Raw genomic sequence first — 19342 nt, 5'->3', positions numbered from 1 at the left:
GACAGCTTTGTCCCGTTTCCTCGGCGCATCGGCGGCAAAGGCCATACCTTTCTTCAACTTAATGAGAAAGGGAGTGACATTCGAATGGACACCAGCATGCGAAGAAGCATTCAACCACTTCAAGCAAATCTTGGCGGCACCACCAGTCCTCGGGAAGCCCAGAGCCGGAGAACCACTCTACCTCTATCTATCAGTAACCGAGGAAGCGCTTGCCGCGGTCCTCGTCACAGAAGAAGCGAGGACACAACATCCCGTCTACTTCGTGAGCAGGGCACTCCAGGGACCAGAGCTGAGGTACAGCAAACTGGAAAGACTGGCGCTGGCACTCCTAGTATCCTCCCGAAGGTTAAGACAATACTTCCAAAGTCACCGTATAGTTGTAAGGACAGATCAGGCGATTCGGCAAATATTGCAAAAACCTGATTTGGCTGGAAGGATGATGACCTGGGCCATCGAGCTCTCACAATACGACCTGCAGTATGAGCCTCGACATGCAATCAAGGCACAGGCAATGGCTGACTTCTTAGTGGAGGTAACGGGCGATCCTTCCGAGGAAACGGGCACACGGTGGAGGCTTCATGTGGACGGAGCCTCCAACCAAACGTTCGGAGGAGCGGGGGTCATCTTGGAAAGCCCAGCAGGGGTCATCTATGAGCAATCGACCAAGTTCGAGTTCCCAGTGTCAAACAACCAAGCTGAATATGAGGCTCTCCTAGGCGGATTAGTACTGGCTCGGGAAGTCGGGGCGACAAGGGTCGAAGTATGCAGCGACTCCCAAGTCGTCACCTCGCAGGTAAACGGAAACTACCAAGCCCGGGATCCCCTCCTCCAAAAATACTTGGAAAAGGTTAAGCAAATGATGAGCCAGTTCCAGGAGGTCATCATCCAGCACGTTCCAAGAGAAAAGAACACACGAGCAGACCTTTTGTCGAAGCTAGCGAGCACAAAGCCAGGATCGGGTAACCGGTCGCTCATCCAGGGCATGGTGAAGGAACCAACGGTCGCCCTCCACCTGACAGGGGCGAGCCCCTCATGGCTGGACCCCATTACCACCTTCCTGGAACTCGGCAAGTTACCCGAAGATGAGAAGGCGGCCAAAGCTTTGAGAAGGGAGGCGGCCAGATACGCAATCATACAAGGACAACTATTCAAAAAGGGACTCAGCCAGCCCCTATTGAAGTGTTTGCACCCCGACCAAACGGACTACGTGCTTAGAGAAGTCCACGAAGGGTGTTGCGGACATCACATCGGGGGCAAAGCCCTAGCAAGGAAGCTCGTCCGAGCAGGATACTACTGGCCAACAATGATGAAGGACTCGAAGGAATTTGTCACAAAATGCACAAAGTGTCAACAAAACGCCAACTTTCACAAAGCACCAGCCTCCGAGCTAAGCTCGCTAACGACTACGCGCCCCTTTTCACAATGGGGAGTCGACCTCCTGGGACCCTTCCCGGTCGGCCCAGGACAAGTCAAATACCTCATTGTAGCCATTGACTACTACACCAAATGGGTAGAGGCTGAACCACTAGCCACCATATCGTCCTCCAACTGCCGGAAGTTCATGTGGAGGCAGGTGATAACCCGTTTCGGCATCCCAGAGGTCGTTATCTCAGACAATGGAACCCAGTTCACCGACAAGAAATTCATGGAATTCCTCTCTGGCCTGGGGATAAAGCAAAAGTTCTCCTCAGTAGAACATCCCCAAACAAACGGGCAGGTAGAAGCCGCAAACAAAGTCATCCTTCTTGGTCTAAAGAAGCGCCTAGACAGCAAGAAGGGAAACTGGGCCGACGAACTCCCCTCCGTCTTATGGTCCTACCGGACAACCGAGCAAAGCGCCACGGGAGAAACCCCCTTTCGCCTAACCTATGGGGTCGACGCGGTAATACCAGTTGAAATCGGCGAACCAAGCCCCCGACTACTCCTCGCGGGCATGAGCGAAGCGGTTGAGAAAGACCTGATCGAAGAAACAAGGGAGATGGCTCACCTAACAGAAACGGCGCTGAAACAAAGAATGACCCTGCGTTACAACGCAAAAGTCCTCAAACGAGACTTCGAAGAAGGGGACCTCGTCCTACGACGCAACGACATCGGCGTCCCGACCCCAGGAGAAGGCAAGCTGGCGGTAAATTGGGAAGGCCCCTACAGGGTAAGGGAGGTACTCGGCAAGGGCGCTTACAAACTCGAAAAACTGGACGGCAAGGAAATACCCAGAACATGGAACGCAAGCAACCTAAAGAGGTTCTACTCCTGACCCACCGGTTCAACGACCAGAGAGCCTAGCCAGAGAGTTAGTATTCGCCCCATCCACATGTTAATTCAACTTGTTTACTTACCTTGTCAAATACTTACCCAACTGTCGAGTAATTTTTACTTGTTCAAATTTTTTATTTTTTGTTTAAACTCTCTTACTTGATATCTGTTCCTCGTGTAATCTAAAACGGCACCCCGGGACTGATCACCCCGGGAGCCAGACGGCACATAGGCCTCAACCAATTCGACGACTACGCGACCAAACTGGTCCGAACTGCTACCAAATACGAAAACGGCAAGACGGGCACAAGACATAAGCCCGCCCGGAACAAACGGTAACACGAAAACGACAACACGACAAAATAATGAAATAAGCAAGAAATCATAGCAATCAAACGATGATAACTTACAAAGCGTCAAAACGTGCGACGAACACGTAAAATTGTTCAAGGCAAACAAAACGACAAAGCATCAACAGGTTGTTCGACAAATACATTACAAAATATCCTAAGTTATAAGACCTCACTTCCTCGGCATATCGACAATTTTCCCGTCCTGGATAGTCTTGAAAACACCAATTGACGAGATCTCGAAATCGGGAGCAGCAATCTTCAGCTGGGCCTTCAGGGCATCTTCGGTCATCAAGATGGCACTCTTCCCTTGCTCCTTGGCCACCTTAAGCTTTTTCTTAAGATCAACGGCCTCTGCCTTAGCGGCCTTCGCTTCCGAAATGGCCTGCTCCCGTTCCTCCTCTAAAGCGACAACTCGACCCTGAGCGGCGTTCAGTTGATTTTCTAATGTCATCTCACGCTCAAGAAGCCGAGCCACGGTCTCATCAGACGCCTTCAACCTCTCCGCAATAAACGACGACTTCTCCTCGGCGGCATTAAGCTTTCCCCCCATCTCGGACAGCTGACCCTGGAGGAGCTCAACTTGAGCCTTAAAGTCATTATTCGCCTTAACAGAAGACTCAAGCTTCCTCCGAAGCGCCTCCATACCAGATAGCTCAAACTCAGCCTTCCGAGCTATCACGGCCCCACGAAGCAAGGTACGATACATCCACCTCGCCTGTCCGGACAGCTCGGTCGCATGAAAATGCTCTTCCGTCCCGGGTATCAACTGGGAGTCAATGAACTTGGAGGCATCAAAATTCCTCTCCATCACGGTAAGGACCCCTTCCGGGCTAGAAGACATCTTTCGCTTCCTAGGAGTATGGATAAGCTCCACATCGCTATCCGGTTGAGGGGTGCGAGTCACCTGCTCGTCAGCAGGTCCCTCCTCATGAAGAGGGGAAGCCTGATCCCCCAAGCCCTGCTTTCCCGACTCTTCGGCATCCTGAGCAGGAGAAGCTTGGCCCGTTTTTTCCCCTGATGGACCCTCCGACTTGCCGGCGTCTTTCCCTTCGGCATTCTCATCATCACTAGCATCAAAAAAGGTCTTCATCAGGTTCTCAAGACCAGTCACGGTAGCAGACATTTCCACTGCGATAAACAACAAGAACGTTAGCCGTCAAGCCGACAAACGAATAAAGCAAGAAACATACGCAAACAAGAAAAGGAACTCACGAATATAGCTCCGGCCGGCCTCCCGTTCACCCATGAGAAGGTGGGGGTTCACGGGATTCTTTTCAAAGATAGCAAGAAGAACATCCGCTATCTGCCTATCTACAGCCGACAACCTCTTGTACGACACTTTCACAAAAGGATTCGACCCCGCGCCAAAGCTCCAGTAAGTCTGGATAAGGCGCTCCCCCTCTAACGACAACCAGAAGGGATGGCGACCCTTAACGGGACGAACCTTGAAATACTTATCTTTGAAGCCATGGTAGGAATCCTCAAAGAGGCTAAAAATCTTCCTACCCTGAGCAGCACGGAAAGAAAGAAACCCCTTTCTTGCTTTCCCTTGCTTGGAGGGATTGGTAAGGTTGAAATAATAGAGAAAAACGTCCACCGAAGCCGGTAGCTCCAAATACTCGCACACCATCTCGAAGCAGCGGATCGAAGCCCAGCTGTTCGGATGAAGTTGAGACGGACAGATGGATATCCGGTTCAGCAACGCCATTTGGAAATCGGAGAACGGTATCCGAACACCGACTTGTGTGAACATGGACTTGTAAAACCAAATCCAATCGGGAACACGAGGAGAATGGAAATTGAGCTCATAAATACGCTCACGAGGAAGCGGGACAATGGCCTCGTAGTTGGCCTCCTCGTCAGTTCCCCCACATAGGTAACCGGCTTGCCGGAACTCCGTCAATTCCTCCAAGTCCATCTGGTTGGGTGAACTCCTTATATCATCAGTTACCCAAGCATACGGGTCGTAAGCCGCAGCAGATCCGGAAGACCGGGAGACAACACGAGGCATACCTACAGCGGGGTACCACTCCGTTAGTCTATGAGGTCGGAAGCTCGAAAAAACTCAGAAACTACGTCTTTCCAACTCAATCACAACCAGATACGGCTAAAGACTGCACCTACTTCACAAACCACCCAAAAAGCCTACCCTGGAATGGTACCCCCTCTCTAACCCACCTATCCCAACACTAGAAAAACCTCTTATCAAAAAACAAAACCAGCCATGCAGTAGATGCAAACAACAAATCACGCAATAACAGAGCATAACGCAGATATCAGAAGAAAGAAACCAGAAGATTACCTGGAAAGATGAAGGAAATCTGGGCTGAAAGTTGAAGCAGGAAGGGGTTCGCGCAGGAAGCTTTGGATGTTAGGGAGAGAAGAAGTTAGAAATGATAAGAGTGGGAGGTGGATAGGGCGAAAACCACTTAAAAACCACCCCCAAAGAAGCGCGAAAGGAAGCAGGGGTAAGATAGTCTTTACGCACGGGTTTTTTCAAATCATTATGAGCATTAAATGCCCAGCGCGAAAAACGAAACGGCAAACAAATGCCACAGCAAATCAAGAGACACGCGCACAAGAGACGCGTCCCTCCCACGATCCGCCGACCCAGCGACAACACACGAAGGTAAACGTCACGCGCCACCCATGGCCCTCACGACCATCGCTGACGCGTCGGGGGCACTGTTACGGCCTGGCCCAAAACCCGCGCGGGTCGACCCGACCCGAGTTCGCGCCGGCCCGATGGTTCGCCCTCCACCCGACCCGAACACGTGTCCCGTACGGCTTGTGCACAGCCGTGTGACAACATCCTCGAAAGTGTGGGCCTGCCCACTGGAAGGGCCCACTACTGGCATGTATATAAGGGGAGACTGGCTCTCCCCCCAAGGTACGTCATATCCACACATCATTCCCTCTCCGCCTGCACATATTCTGACAAGGGCGTCGGAGTGTCTTTGCAGGTGGCACCCCCCCTTTTCTCATCAGAAGTGCTCGGGACCTCGCTCACCCGGAACCAGGAAACCACGGCCAGACGAGCTCCTCCACCGTCCGGTACCCGACCTACCGAACAGAAAAGATGAATAAGAAAAAGAAGAAGAAGAAAATGGTGATGATGATGACGGAAAAAAAAGAAGTAGCAACAAAAGTGAAGGAGAAAGAAGAGGAAGAATTTTGAATTATGCAGAACTTATCAGTACAAATTTGCTGAAAATTCTTAAACAATATATATAAATGTCTTAGTTTTACACCGAAATTTGTTATAAATACTCAAAAATATTTCCTTTGATGCAAAACTCCTACATTACATTCAATTCAAACCATCAACGATGAACAGTAATTTTCACAAACAAAAACAACATTATTCACCTATCGAATCATAAACTATTAATGAAAATATTAACTAGAAGAACCACACTTCAACCACTTGATTGGATTCAAAACAATAATCCACTTTACTTTGGTTCAATTGATAATCTGAATTTGAATCATTCATTATCTTCGACAACGAAATAACTGTTCAAAACTGATTTCAAAAACGTAGAAAACGAAGAAAATCGTGAAAAACAAAGAAAGAAAACGCAGAGAACGAACGAAAAGAAGCGCAAAAATAAAAGAGAACGTAGATTGAAAACGCTGAGTAAATTCAAAAAAGAAAATAAAATTCTTTCAAAAAAACACTGTTATATATCCGCGCATTAATTGAAAAGTTAATTAAATAATAATGCATGAGATGAATTAAGTTAAAAAAATTTATATAAATTTGTATATATAAATGACTTATATTTAAAGACATATTCATTTAAAAAAGACTTAAGAGTAACAGGACTAAAATTTATATATCCCAAAATAAAAATTTTAATTTCAATCCGTAGCCAAACAAGTCACCCAAAAAAAAAAAAAATCAGTAGCCAAACAAACAAAATCATCCTAAAAGCTACCTTAGAACTTTCAATTGACTCCTAAAATAAAAATAAATAAATGAAATACCGTTCCCCCCTTACGCATCCGGTGTTGTAATTGTAAATTCGTTGTCATTCCCTTGGCTTCGTCACAAGACGGACAACACCATCCCTCCCACGTTTGTAGCCAGCCAGGAGGGTGTTTCTTCACTTCAGTATTGGAATTGCTGGATCTCAATTCCAGACACAAACCAAGCACAAGCAGCAGCAAAAGAAGAACAAGAAACAAAGAAAACAAAAGAAGGAAAGAGTGATTCTATTATATCTCCATGGCGATGGCGAGAGCAAGCTCTGGGCTACAATACCCAGAGCGCTTCTACGCCGCGGCCTCCTACGTCGGATTGGACGGATCCAACTCTCCCACCAAAGCTCTCACCGCCAAGTTCGCCAAATCCACCGCCCTCCTTCTCTACACTCTCTACCAACAGGCATTTCTCACTCTCCCTCTCTTCGTTCCCTTCTTCCAGATCTATTGTTTTCATAACCAATGATTCTCGCCAATTAATCTAATTCGCTGCATTTACGCCACCATTGCTTCTGATCCAATGCGCACGGATCAACACGTGTCAGCGCCAAAGAGAGAACGAGTTGTTGATTTGCCTGTGATTTATCTTATTAGTTCTGGCTTCCTTAGCAATATGGGGGGTTTTTTATTTGGAAATTGAAGTAGGGTTTGCTGTTTGAGGAGTTCGTTTAATCTTTCTTGCTGAGTGTGTGGTTTGTTTGTTTGTTTGTTATTGTAGGCTACTATAGGACCTTGTAATATCCCGGAACCGAGTTCGTGGAAGATTGTGGAGCATAGCAAATGGGCAAGGTTGGTTTCTGTGCTTTCATCATTCCTGCCGCCTTTCGATCTATGCAGTTTCTATGTAGTCACTCTGATATCTGATCCATAATCCATTTCCTATATGATGTGTTCGTGTGTAATTATCATTCATTCCATGCTGCTGATTTTATCTTTTTTTTTTTTTTAATTTTCCAATTATTGTTATTCTTGTAATATGAATTAGTCGTTGCACATCATTGTCGTGGATATCATTAAAAGTTGTTGTTGGTTGACGATGCAGCTGGAACCAGCTCGGAAACATGTCTTCTACAGAAGCCATGCGACTATTTGTGAAAATATTGGAGGTGCCATGCAAATTTGTTTATTTCACCATTCTTACTTGGTATGATTTGGAATGTTTGCTGACTACTTTCACCCTTAAAAAATCCTTTTGTCGTGTAGGAAGAAGATCCTGGTTGGTACTCGAGGGCATCTAACTCATTTGTAGAGGCTGAGCCTGTTATAGATGTTCAAATGAATGTGGGTATTCTTAAGGCTATATATATATATATATATATATATATACACACGTTTCATCTATACTCTGCAAATTTCTGTATAGGAGCTTTGCTTGTTATATTTGTCTGTCTATTTAGGCATGCTGCATGCATGCAGTTCCTTGCAACTGACAGATAGTTTACATATTCTTTTGAGTCATGTTATGGTTTAGTGGTGTTTCCATTTAGGATCTTTATATTTCAATTAATTTAAGAGATTTGTCTTCTTAAAATTATATCAAAAGAATATAATGAGAAGATAATATTTTTCTGCACTTCTGCTACTGTCAAAATTGTAATTTCCCCGTTGTCATATATTGTTGGTTTTACAGCACAATTCCAAAGTTGGACCAGTAGTTGAGAATGGGAACTCTTATCCGGAGACAAAGACTATTCCAACTGATAATGGGAGTCAAGTTGGAACCCAGGATAAAGATGTTGTTGTTGAAGGCTTTAGTTCAGTTGAAGTCTATGATCAATGGATTGCACCTCCAGTATCTGGCCAACGTCCAAGGGCCAGATATGAGGTATTGGCTCATGCAAAATATTAAAAAAAATATATTTTTCTTCTTCTCTAGCTTTACAAGTTTATGCTCTAAAACTTGTATTTTTTATTTTTTCCTGAGCTACTGTGTTTTTGTATGTTCAGCATGGGGCAGCAGTTGTGCAAGACAAATTGTATATATATGGTGGAAATCACAATGGTCGTTACCTTAACGATCTTCATGTAAGCATATGTTTGGTATCTTTGTTGCATGAGTATTTTATATCTAATATTGCGTTGTGTGATGTTTATTGAAATCGCAACGTTTGCAAGTTGTGTACGATTTACTCAGTTACCTGGAAACAAATACAGGTTCTAGATTTGAGAAGTTGGACTTGGTCTAGGGTTGAGGCTAAGGCAGAAGTTGAGTCTACAAACTCGTCATCCTCACCAATGTTAACCCCTTGTGCTGGTCATTCACTGGTTTGTATTTAAAACATTTGAAAAACTCTGCGTAATCTTATCTGCTATATTCAATGAGTTTTTATTATTTGCTAGAACTAATTCTAGAATATTTTGGATTATGATGATGAAAACATTGTCACAATAGATTCCATGGGATTCTAAGCTTCTGTCAATTGGTGGGCATACAAAAGATCCTTCTGAAAGTATCCAAGGTATACAGCTATATCTCTCACTTTCTTTTATTTTGCCATGGTGGGTGGGGGTGGGGTTTAGGAAAAAAATTATTATTAGAAGAGAAGGCATCTTCTCAAAGAAACCTCAAATAGCAAAAAAACCCTAAGCAGATAAAAGTACAAAGTTATGTGCTTATGTCAATTCTTTCCATTAAATCACTAATGGCTGGCATCACATCTATCCAAAGCTAAAAAAGGGGCGGCCTAGTGCTCAAGCATCCCGCATTAAGCTGGTCCAGGAAAGGCACACCCAAAGGGTGTCATGTAGCCAGCCTAATTTGATAAATACATTTGGGGATGATTCCTTGGCTTGAATATGTGACCTCAAGGTCATATGGAGACAACTCAACCATTGCTCCAAGGCTCCCCTTCATCTGTCTAAACTCTAAAAGATAAAACATGTAAAACTGGGATACTTGAAATTTGAAATTTTTGTTTGGACAAAATTTGATGGTTTACATTTCACTTTAATGACTAATGGAAGGAAACTCCAATAGCCTGATACTATTATTTCATTCAACAATTATTAAGGTGAAGAGAAATCAAGACTATTGGGAGTGATTAAAGTTGTGAACATACATAGGTGAAGCGAATACGTGAAAATTGTTATTACCTGTTTTTCCATTCCTTTGGGATGTTTTATTCATCTATTTTATTTATGCTTGTGAATATGGTTTTCCCTGCTTCTCTGTGGCTTTTATTATACCCCTGGATTTCTTTTTATTGTCATAATAACAATTAAGTGTTCTTACTACTAAATATTAATGGATATTATTATATAACAGTGAAAGTGTTTGATCTGCAAACGGCAACTTGGTCAACTCTAAAGACTTATGGGAAACCCCCGGTATGTATCCATTATTTTTCCTTTTATGCTTATTAACCCAAAAGTCTTGGAACTTCTGAACTTTATTTTAAAATGTGATTTGTCGTGATTGCTTTTCAATAGCTGCCTGGCAAGAGTCACAGTGATGGGAATGGGACCCAGAAAATATACGTAGTGGGCAGAAAAATAAAAATAATATATAAGAATAATAAAATATTATGACAAACAACATTTATTTTATTATTATTTGACTTTTGTATTGAGATGTTGCGGTATATTCTTTTCTAACTTTAATTTTAAACCAAATTTATAAGATATCTATCATTGTTTATAGTTAAATTAAATAAGACAATGTTTTTGTTCACTTAAAACTCAATAGGATAATTTTTATTTTAGTGTGGAGGCAAACATAATATTTTAATGGGGACAAATATACATACACCCGTAGTTTTTAATAATTTTGCAAAATTTAGTTGCATCTGGATATGTAATAAAGTGTTGATCTTATTATGTTTATTATTATTTTTTATGTCAAGTAATTATGGTAATGGACTTTAAAGTTCCCTTTCTTGTGTGTTTTCTAGGTATCACGTGGAGGCCAATCAGTTACTTCAGTTGGAAAAACCTTGGTGATATTTGGTGGACAAGATGCTAAGAGAACTCTCTTGAATGATCTGCATATTCTTGACTTGGAAACCTTGACATGGGATGAAATTGAAGCTGCGTAAGAAGTTTCCTGTACCAATGCTTTCTCTTTAACTGGTTACTTATTTTGGCATCTCTTTTTCTTCTGTTGTTTGCACCTCCATGTGCACACAGAAGAGAGGGTTGGGGGAATGCAATGCTAGTTGTCTTGGGGTGTAATCTAAAAATTTAAAAGTCATATAACGAATTGATGTTTTACTGTGTTTTTAAGTCATTGCTTATACCAAAATTTGGCTTTGATGCATGATATAGTTACTCGCTTTTGTCGGTAGTGAATATGAATTTCCCTGGTTTTTCCTATTCTGTTTATGAATAGAAATGAATGTAAATGTTAATTAAGTCTCAATATGCAGTGGTTTGCCTCCTTCTCCGAGGTCTGATCATGCTGCTGCTGTACATGCTGAGCGATACTTGCTTATCTTTGGTGGGGGCTCACATGCAACTTGCTATAATGATTTGCATGTTCTTGATTTGCAGACTGTAAGAAAATTTACCTCTTCTGTGGCTGTGGACTATAAAAGAATTATCTTATCTAATCCTCTGAACTTTGCAGATGGAATGGTCTAGACCAACTCAACTGGGTGAAAAACCAACACCACGTGCGGGACATGCTGGTGCTACAGTTGGCGAGAATTGGTTCATTGTTGGTGGGGGTGACAATAAGAGTGGTATACCACTTTGCAACCTTGTCACTTAAAAATATTTCATCTTGGGTGGAATGATTTTTTCTTGTATGAACATTGCTTATTTGTGGACAAATATTTTTTGAACTCTTGTAGTATGCAAAGAATGTTTATATTGACGCATCTTTATGCATGCTGTTCATCATGAAATAAAGTTTACAAGGAAAAGCATTTTTGTTGGGGTAACTTCTGATATATGTATCTATATATACTATAGAAAAGTATATGTATCTTGAATGTTCTATATCTATAATGTTCGTTAGAATACTGACTATATATATGTGTGTGTGTGTGCGCATGCGTGTGTGTACGTGTGTAGATGGATGTGTGTGCGGCACATTTGTGTGTGTGCGCGTGTGTGCACGTGTTGTGAATTTATTGAGGATCTTATTGTTGCTATATATAACTTATTTCAAGTTCTCTTCCATGCTATTCTGCAGGGGTCTCAGAGACTGTTGTGTTGAATATGTCTACGCTGACTTGGTCAGTGGTAACTTCTGTTCAAGAGCGTATTCCTGTTGCTAGTGAGGTACTTTTCTGAGTGACTTGGGGACCATTCATTGTGGAAATATTCCAAACAATGAACTCTGTCAAAACTTTTAACCATTGAGGAAAAATAACCATTTGAAGTGGATATTGTTCTATGGTGGCAAATACTGTTATCAAGTTTTCCATTTTTGAAATTCATTCTTTAGTTATAAATGTTTACCAGGTTGCATGTGCTGTGGTATAGTTTCTAACCGTTGTTTTTTGTTTAGTTGGTGTTGTCTTCAGCTAATATATACCTAGACCATTTACCAATTATTTACTTCCATCTGCTTAGGATAATTAAAATGTTTCGCTGCACAGGGCTTGAGTTTGGTTGTCAGTTCATATGATGGTGAAGATGTACTTGTATCATTTGGAGGATACAGTGGCCGTTACCACAATGAGGTAGATTGATTTCTATTCCAAAATTTTAGGTCTTTTCTGTTTTACTTTCTGCTTTTGTTTTATCATTCTGCCTCCCTTGATGTAGTTTTATGCCTTCAGGTCTATGTCCTTAAACCAAGCCACAAATCAACTTTGCAGTCAAAATTAGTTGAAAATTCTATACCAGATAGTGTTTCTGCAGTGCACAATGCTACAAATGCTACCCGAGATGTGGAGTCCGAAATTGAAGCAGGCAATGAAGGGAAAATTAAGGAACTTGTCATTGACAATGGTGATTTTACAGTATGTATTACTGCAAAGCTTGTCCTTTGTCACTTTGATCATCATAGATCAACATGTACAGCCCATTTCATTGGACCAGTCAGTAACATTCACTTATTGTTAATGTTAGGACTGAAGCAAATATAATAATTAAAAATCATTTGGAAGCTTATAAGAAACTGCAAATAAAACAGCTGCACTATATAAATGTATTAGATAACTTTCACTTCATTGCTTGGACCATTCAACTTTTATACATAGATTATCTCCTCAATTGATGCATTTCATTTCAATTCCTGCTAATCACTGTTTTGATATTTTGGGTGTACAGAAACCGAAAGGGGATCTTCTAACAGTCCTGAAGGCTGAGAAAGATGAATTGGAAACAACACTCAGCAATGAGAAGTTACATACCCTTAAACTACAGCAGGAGTTGGCAGATGCCGAAGCTCGCAATTCTGACCTTTCCAAGGTAACTGACTACTTAATTATTGAAGTTCCATTAGTTAACCATTGTGGCAAGCTACTATGAGGTGGATTATTGGTTTGATCAAATAATTTCACCATGCTGTGGCAACTCCCTTATTTGATGTAGTCCTAAAAAGGACTTGTTAATTTGGAAAGTGTTAAGCACCTAAAGAAAGTGGAGATCACACCTTAAAAGCCAATTATTTAGGGGGAAGAACCATTCAAACTTTAAAAACAGCATCTAATATCCCATACTATTAGATATAAGACTTTTGGCATCTTTTAATACCCAAGTCCCTAACAGAAAGTGTCCTGTACTTCCTTCATAATTTCTTATTTTCCCTTTTCTATTCCTTTTGGAAGGGAGAATATGTGAAAAAACAGTGTTGATCAAAATATATTAATAAATAAAAACTGAATGATCTATAAACCAAATTTGAATGTCATTTATTCTTTTATAATGCCATCGAAGTTTCCTCACTTCTCTTGCACTGATAATGCAGGAGCTCCAATCAGTACGCGGTCAGCTTGCTTCTGAGCAGTCAAGGTGTTTCAAATTAGAGGTATGCAGTATTGCTTCTGAAAATCATCTTTTTTATCATTAATGTTTCAAAGTAGAGCAGTTAAGGTGAGGATTTCTCACCCTTTTGTATATATTCTCCTTCTAATTAGATAAATCCAAAAACAAATAAATTAGAGTTATGCATTAATGCTTATGAAAGCCTCCCTGGGACATTATGAGGAAGTGCTTTTGAACATTTGCTATGACAGTGAAAGTGACAGCATGAAATGTATACCCAAATCTTTTTATACAGTGGGTAGAATTTAAAATATGATGTGTGTTTAAAGAACAATCCATGGTGAAATCTCTAACCTTATGTTGCCTAAATGAAAAACAAGAATGGTCCACTTTCCCCATTTTCCGGCTAGATTTGCAGGTGAGAGTGGTTTTTGATATTATAGTTAGTCTCTCTTAAAAAGTCACCAGCCGTTAAGTAATTGCTTTCTGGGATGAACCATTGGTTACAATCATTGGAGTGAAGTGATCATTATTCCCGTTATGATGCACTTATTGTATTGTGCAAAATGTAGCTACTTGTAGGTAAGTTATTCAGGAAACACGACGTGCAACGATAACCATGTACTAAGTTTTTCATAGAGTTGCAACTCAAGAAAAACCTTTCATGTGATCAATGAGAACTTGTGAAGACAACAATTAAAAACAGTATAATCTTGTTTTCTGATTTGTATTTCTAAGGACTTGTGATTTCTCTTTCTATTTTGTTTTCATTTTTAATGTTTTTAGCTTTTAGGATATTGAGACAATTTAAAACAGTTCAATCCTGTTTTCTGTTTTTAATTATTTTCACTCTCTTTCCATTTCAAAATCCTGAAAATAAACATAGGAAATGAAAACAGAAACCAGATAGGAATTTTCCGTTCTTTGCTAGAAGTGTGTGGTCATATAACTTCTATTGCTCAAGCTCCGTGGTACCTTATGATGAGGTTGGCTCATAGGTGACTTGGTGAACCATGTTTATATGAAAATCATTATAGGATGATCCCTCTGTTATTGTCATCTTTATGTCTCTTTCTCTGATTCAAAATTTGTGTTTGTCTCCTTTTTGTAATGGATGAAAGTATATGAATTTTCTTACTGAATAGAGATATTGGGATCACAGGTTGAGGTAGCTGAATTAGGACAGAAGCTCCAAACAATTGGTACATTACAGAAAGAACTTGAACTCCTCCAGCGGCAAAAAGCAGTATCGGAGCAGGCCGCCTTGAGCGCAAAGCAGAGGCAGGGCTCAGGTGGCATGTGGGGCTGGCTTGCTGGTACCCCCCAAAGCCCGAACGCAGACGATGACTGAAAGCGCAAATCTACCCCATTAGCTTAACTGGGTTTTGTTTCAGTTGCCAATTAATTTTATTTCCAATACAATTTTTGGTTTGTTCACATTTAGCTCATTTTTTTTGGTGATGGAAATAAGATTTTAGCTGCTGTTTTGCCAAAAGGAAAACCCCCTTGGGGTTCTTGCAGTAATACATATATTAATATATACATGCAATGTAATTTAGTTGTGTAGCTCTTCATATATGACTTTTAGTCCAGGACAGTGCATGTTGTCAATTATTATTATTGTTGTTCGTATTGTTCCAGTCATTAACTCATTATTATCATTTGTATTCAAGATGCATACATGATTCAATGAAAGCATATATATTCTTTGTTTTTGGCGTGCTGCAATTATTTTATTTCATTTTGAATAATTCTCCATATCCAAGCAATTTTACATCCAAGTGATTTGAGTTATGCGTTCCTTTTTCCTGTTTTCTTTCCCCCCTTTTTTTATTTTTCAATTTTTTTACCGTCGTCACCTACAACACCTCTTCCTCTTCTTCTCTCCTCCTATTGGAATTTCGTCCTCTCTTTCCTTTTCATTCTTCTCCATCATCATTATCATAATCATTATCGTTATTGTCATTGTCTTCTTCTAATATGTATCTTCGTTATCATCGAATTCGAATTTATATAATGAACAATTTTTGGTTCATTTAGTATTATACAATAGTTTTGTTTTGAGCTAATTTTCGGTTCATTCGAGACGCATGTGTTTTTGAATTCGAATTTATATAATGAATTATTTTCGGTTCATTAGATTTTGTTTTGATAATATTTTTGGTTCATTTGATCACCACAGAGAATCAGAATCAATAAAGATGTTTATGAAATGTTGGTGATGACGATAATGATGATGGAGGAGGAAGAAGAAAAGGAAGGAGGAGATCAAAGAAATTCAAATAAAAAAGAAACAGGAAGAGGAGGAGGAGGAGATGGATGTGTGATATGGTGGTGGTGGTGACGACGACGATAACGAAAAAAAGAAGAAAAAACAACAGTAGGAGGAGGAGAAAGAGAAAGAAGAAGAAGACGAAATTTCGCAGTATAAACTAAATAACTTGAATATAAAATTATTTGGATGTATAGCAAGACTCTTTTATTTTTTCTGTCAAACACTCACGGTTATGCATCAAGTCATAGATTCTAAGGAAATGATTAAGATTAGAGGTAAGTCGAGTAATTTCGTGAGCCAGTTCAATTTATTTTTTAAGAAAATTAAATAAGGGTTGTGAACTTGTGATAATCCCAGACTTGTGGTTGTCTGGTTGAGTGAAGGGATTTATTTATTTTGCAAAATGTCACGAGTTTATTATTAGCCTTTTTTTTTAATCAATGCGTCATTTTTTCAAAATTTAATACTAAAATATCATTCTTTTAAAACTAATTATTCATATGTCGTCCTTCAATCATAATTAAAAATGAAACAGCAAGTCAAGTTATCATCTAACCAAAAAAGTGATATTTGGGAAATTAGTTTTTAAATGGTGATATTTTGATAATAAATTTCAAAAAATTTCGAGTAATTTTGTGAGCCAGTTCAAGTTTTGAAATTAATTTTTAAAATTTTTGGTTAATTATTCCATTTGAATAAGTGTTTATAAACATTGAATTGAACTCAATTCTATCTAAAAAATAATAAAAATTGACCATCGTAGAGAATTCTAAGTCAAAAAAATGATTTTATTATTATTTTTTTAAAAAGAAATTAACGTTCAGCATAGTATATGAAACTAGCTAAAGTATCCCTAAAATTGAAGTTGTTTCTGAAAGGAAAAAGCAGAAATTTTGGTAATTTTAAAATATAATTTTGTAACATTATTATGTTTTTCCTACTTGACCTCTATTAATGTTATATGAATAATTATTCTGTAGTATCAATTTTAGTAACTTCATCACATGAATTGTTTTTGTTACACTCTACAAAAGTTCGATTATTTTAAAACAATTTGTTAGCTATAGCATCTAAATATATAGGGTAGCGTTTGGTTTTGGGGTAGGACACGGAGACATAGACAACACTTGTTTAAAAAGTGTTTGGAAATAGAGACATGGACAGTGGATATATTGTCTGTGAGACAGTTTTTTATACTTTTGTGTCCACTCTTTCACGAAGGACAATGATGGACACGGAATTTAAAAGAGTGGACACGGACAATTTTATAAATTTTGTTTTCCTTTTTTTTCACTATTACCCCTTCTTATTTTTCCTATTGCGTTGTTCAGAGATACTTTTTTCTTCCTATTCTTCCTCTATCTCTTTTTTTTTTTTCAGGTACTCTCTCCTTTCTATAGAATTTTTTATTGGGGGTAGATAATTCTTTTCTTTTTATCGTTTTACTTCAATACCATTTTAACCTTATATTATATTATTTGATTTATAATAAAAATAATTAATCTTGAAACTTTTGAAAGATAAATATTAGCAAAAGTAAAATTGATCTTTTAAAATGCTAAAAAATAATTTATAAATTATAATTGATTTTATATAATTTAAAGATAAATAAGTTTTTTATAAAGAAAAATCAGTTTTTAGATAAAAAAAATAGTTTTTTTTAAATAAAAATAGATTTTTATATGTAAAAACTAATTGTTTTTTCATGTAAAAATGGATTTTTTTAAAAATTAATTTTTTATTTATAATTAATTTGACTTATTAACTTAAACAAAATTTTTTATTAATCAAACTCAAATTTATTTTTTTGTTAATCTTAACCATATGTGTTCCTACATATTAATAATAAATTTTAAAATAAAATAATTATATTTATAAATTTTATTTTAATATAAATACTAATATATTTTTTTATTAAAATTTTTTGCCTCTTCAAATATTTTTTTCAAGTTCCGTCTGTACTCCTACGTACTCTCATTTTTTATTAAATTAATTTGTATTGATGTAGAAAATTTGGAATCACAGGGCTATTTTAGTCATTTCATATAATATTTTAGTCTTATCCATTTGTATCCAAACATAATACTAGACATTACATTAGTGTCTTGTCCATCATATCCAAACACAATACACAAAAGATAATTTTTAGTGTCTCCGTCCTATTGTCTCCGTTTCTGTCATGTTCTGTTCTTGTCTCTGAAAACAAATGTAGCCTAGAAGAGTAAAGTATCATTTTTGTGCCCAATATTTGGGATGTTGTTTTTAATGTTTAAATTTTTCTATTTAAATTCCTAACGTTTTAAAATTGGCTCAATGTTGTCCTGCTATTAGAGATCTCTTGATAGAATTGATGACGAGATAAAATTGAGACGATTTTTAAAACATTAGGGATGTAAATAGGAACGTTGGAGACAAAAACAATACATAGAAATAAATTTTAATTTTATCTTTCAATAATATCAATTTTTTATGGTACATAATTATTCAATTATTTTTTAATTACATCTGAGTAAATTACACTTAATTACGTTACTTTCATTCTAAATAAATTTATTTTTTTATAATTTTACTTTTAAAGATTTTTACTCTTAAACATTAAAGAATTTCGATACATTAGAGACAAAAGGTATAATTTATACTTTATTGTATATGTATCTTTTTTATCTTTTTCGCAAGTTTATGTACTAGTCATTTTACAAACATTTCATGATGAGTAAAAATCTTTAAGAATAAAATTATAAAAAAATAAATTTATTTAGAATAAAAGTAATGTGATTAAGTTTAATTTACTTAGATGTGGTTAAAAAATAATTAAATAACTACGTACGGTAAAAAAATTGATATTATTGAAGGATAAAATTAAAATTTATTTTTATGTATCGTTTTTTTTTTTTCAACGTTTTCGTCTTATTTAAGTCCCTAAGATAAAGAGACTCACCGCAACCTCTTAAAGTGAGTATGGAGAGACTATGCCATTTGAACTATAACTCATTGACAAAAAAAAAGAAAAAACAAAAATAATTTTGATAATTATAATTTAAGTTTTTGAATTTTTTGAAAACAAATTCTGAATTTCATAAGTTGGCATCAGTGTTCTTATTATTATTATTTTAAGATTAACATGTGTTTATTGGTGATAATATAAAATATATATTAAAAATATTTAGAATTAAAATATAAAATATATAAATATTTGAAATTAACAGTTTTTTCAAAAAAAATAACTATTAGGTACTCGGCAGAATTCTTACTTAAATAAATTATTAGAATTTGGCTTCCACCTTTTATACTCGTATTTTTTTCTTTCAATTCCACTGTAGGGCTGCATGGATTTCCGGTCTTTTAATATCCACCTGAAGGAAACCAGCGGCCTTGGCGGCGGGAAAAAACGGATTTATGCCACGGTCTCCATGGTTGGAGGCTCTTCTCCAAAGCAAAAAGCTTCAATAGAAAATCACATCCCCAAGTTTGGATCATCATCAATTCGTTCTTGTTTCTTGAGATTTTATGTAGAAAACACCAAGCTTCAGTACAATCAGTTGGTGCTTATGATTCAAATCCTTCAAAAGCGAATCTTGCGCTGCGACAAGGTGATAGG

General features: G+C 38.0%; 1 protein-coding gene across 1 annotated transcript; it reads left to right on the top strand.

The window, feature by feature from the left end:
- Nucleotides 1-6514: 6514 nt before the first annotated feature.
- On the top strand, nucleotides 6515-15182 carry ACBP4 (acyl-CoA binding protein 4). The gene is made up of 18 exons (XM_088500692.1): nucleotides 6515-6996; nucleotides 7312-7382; nucleotides 7636-7699; nucleotides 7797-7874; nucleotides 8224-8418; nucleotides 8541-8618; nucleotides 8748-8858; nucleotides 8986-9052; nucleotides 9859-9920; nucleotides 10484-10623; nucleotides 10958-11084; nucleotides 11158-11272; nucleotides 11728-11816; nucleotides 12137-12220; nucleotides 12320-12502; nucleotides 12813-12953; nucleotides 13453-13512; nucleotides 14632-15182. The coding sequence occupies exons 1-18, from the start codon at nucleotides 6838-6840 to the stop codon at nucleotides 14818-14820; spliced, it is 2013 nt and encodes a 670-aa protein (XP_088356818.1). The 5' UTR covers nucleotides 6515-6837; the 3' UTR covers nucleotides 14821-15182.
- Nucleotides 15183-19342: the final 4160 nt, after the last annotated feature.

This window comes from Arachis ipaensis, chromosome B9 (genome assembly GCF_059453495.1).
Source record: "Arachis ipaensis isolate K30076 ecotype BB chromosome B9, ASM5945349v1, whole genome shotgun sequence".
NCBI classification, from domain to species: domain Eukaryota; kingdom Viridiplantae; phylum Streptophyta; class Magnoliopsida; order Fabales; family Fabaceae; genus Arachis; species Arachis ipaensis.
The sequence above is the reverse complement of the archived record's forward strand: the minus strand, read 5'-3'. Positions and strand labels throughout refer to the sequence as shown.

Bases quoted from the DNA above. Each gene is read 5' to 3' on its own strand.
- ACBP4 (XM_088500692.1), top strand. From the start codon at position 6,838: ATGGCGATGGCGAGAGCAAGCTCTGGGCTACAATACCCAGAGCGCTTC. The intron at 10,624-10,957 runs GTAAGAAGTTTC...CTCAATATGCAG, and splicing joins TGGGATGAAATTGAAGCTGC to TGGTTTGCCTCCTTCTCCGA. The intron at 11,817-12,136 runs GTACTTTTCTGA...TTCGCTGCACAG, and splicing joins GTATTCCTGTTGCTAGTGAG to GGCTTGAGTTTGGTTGTCAG.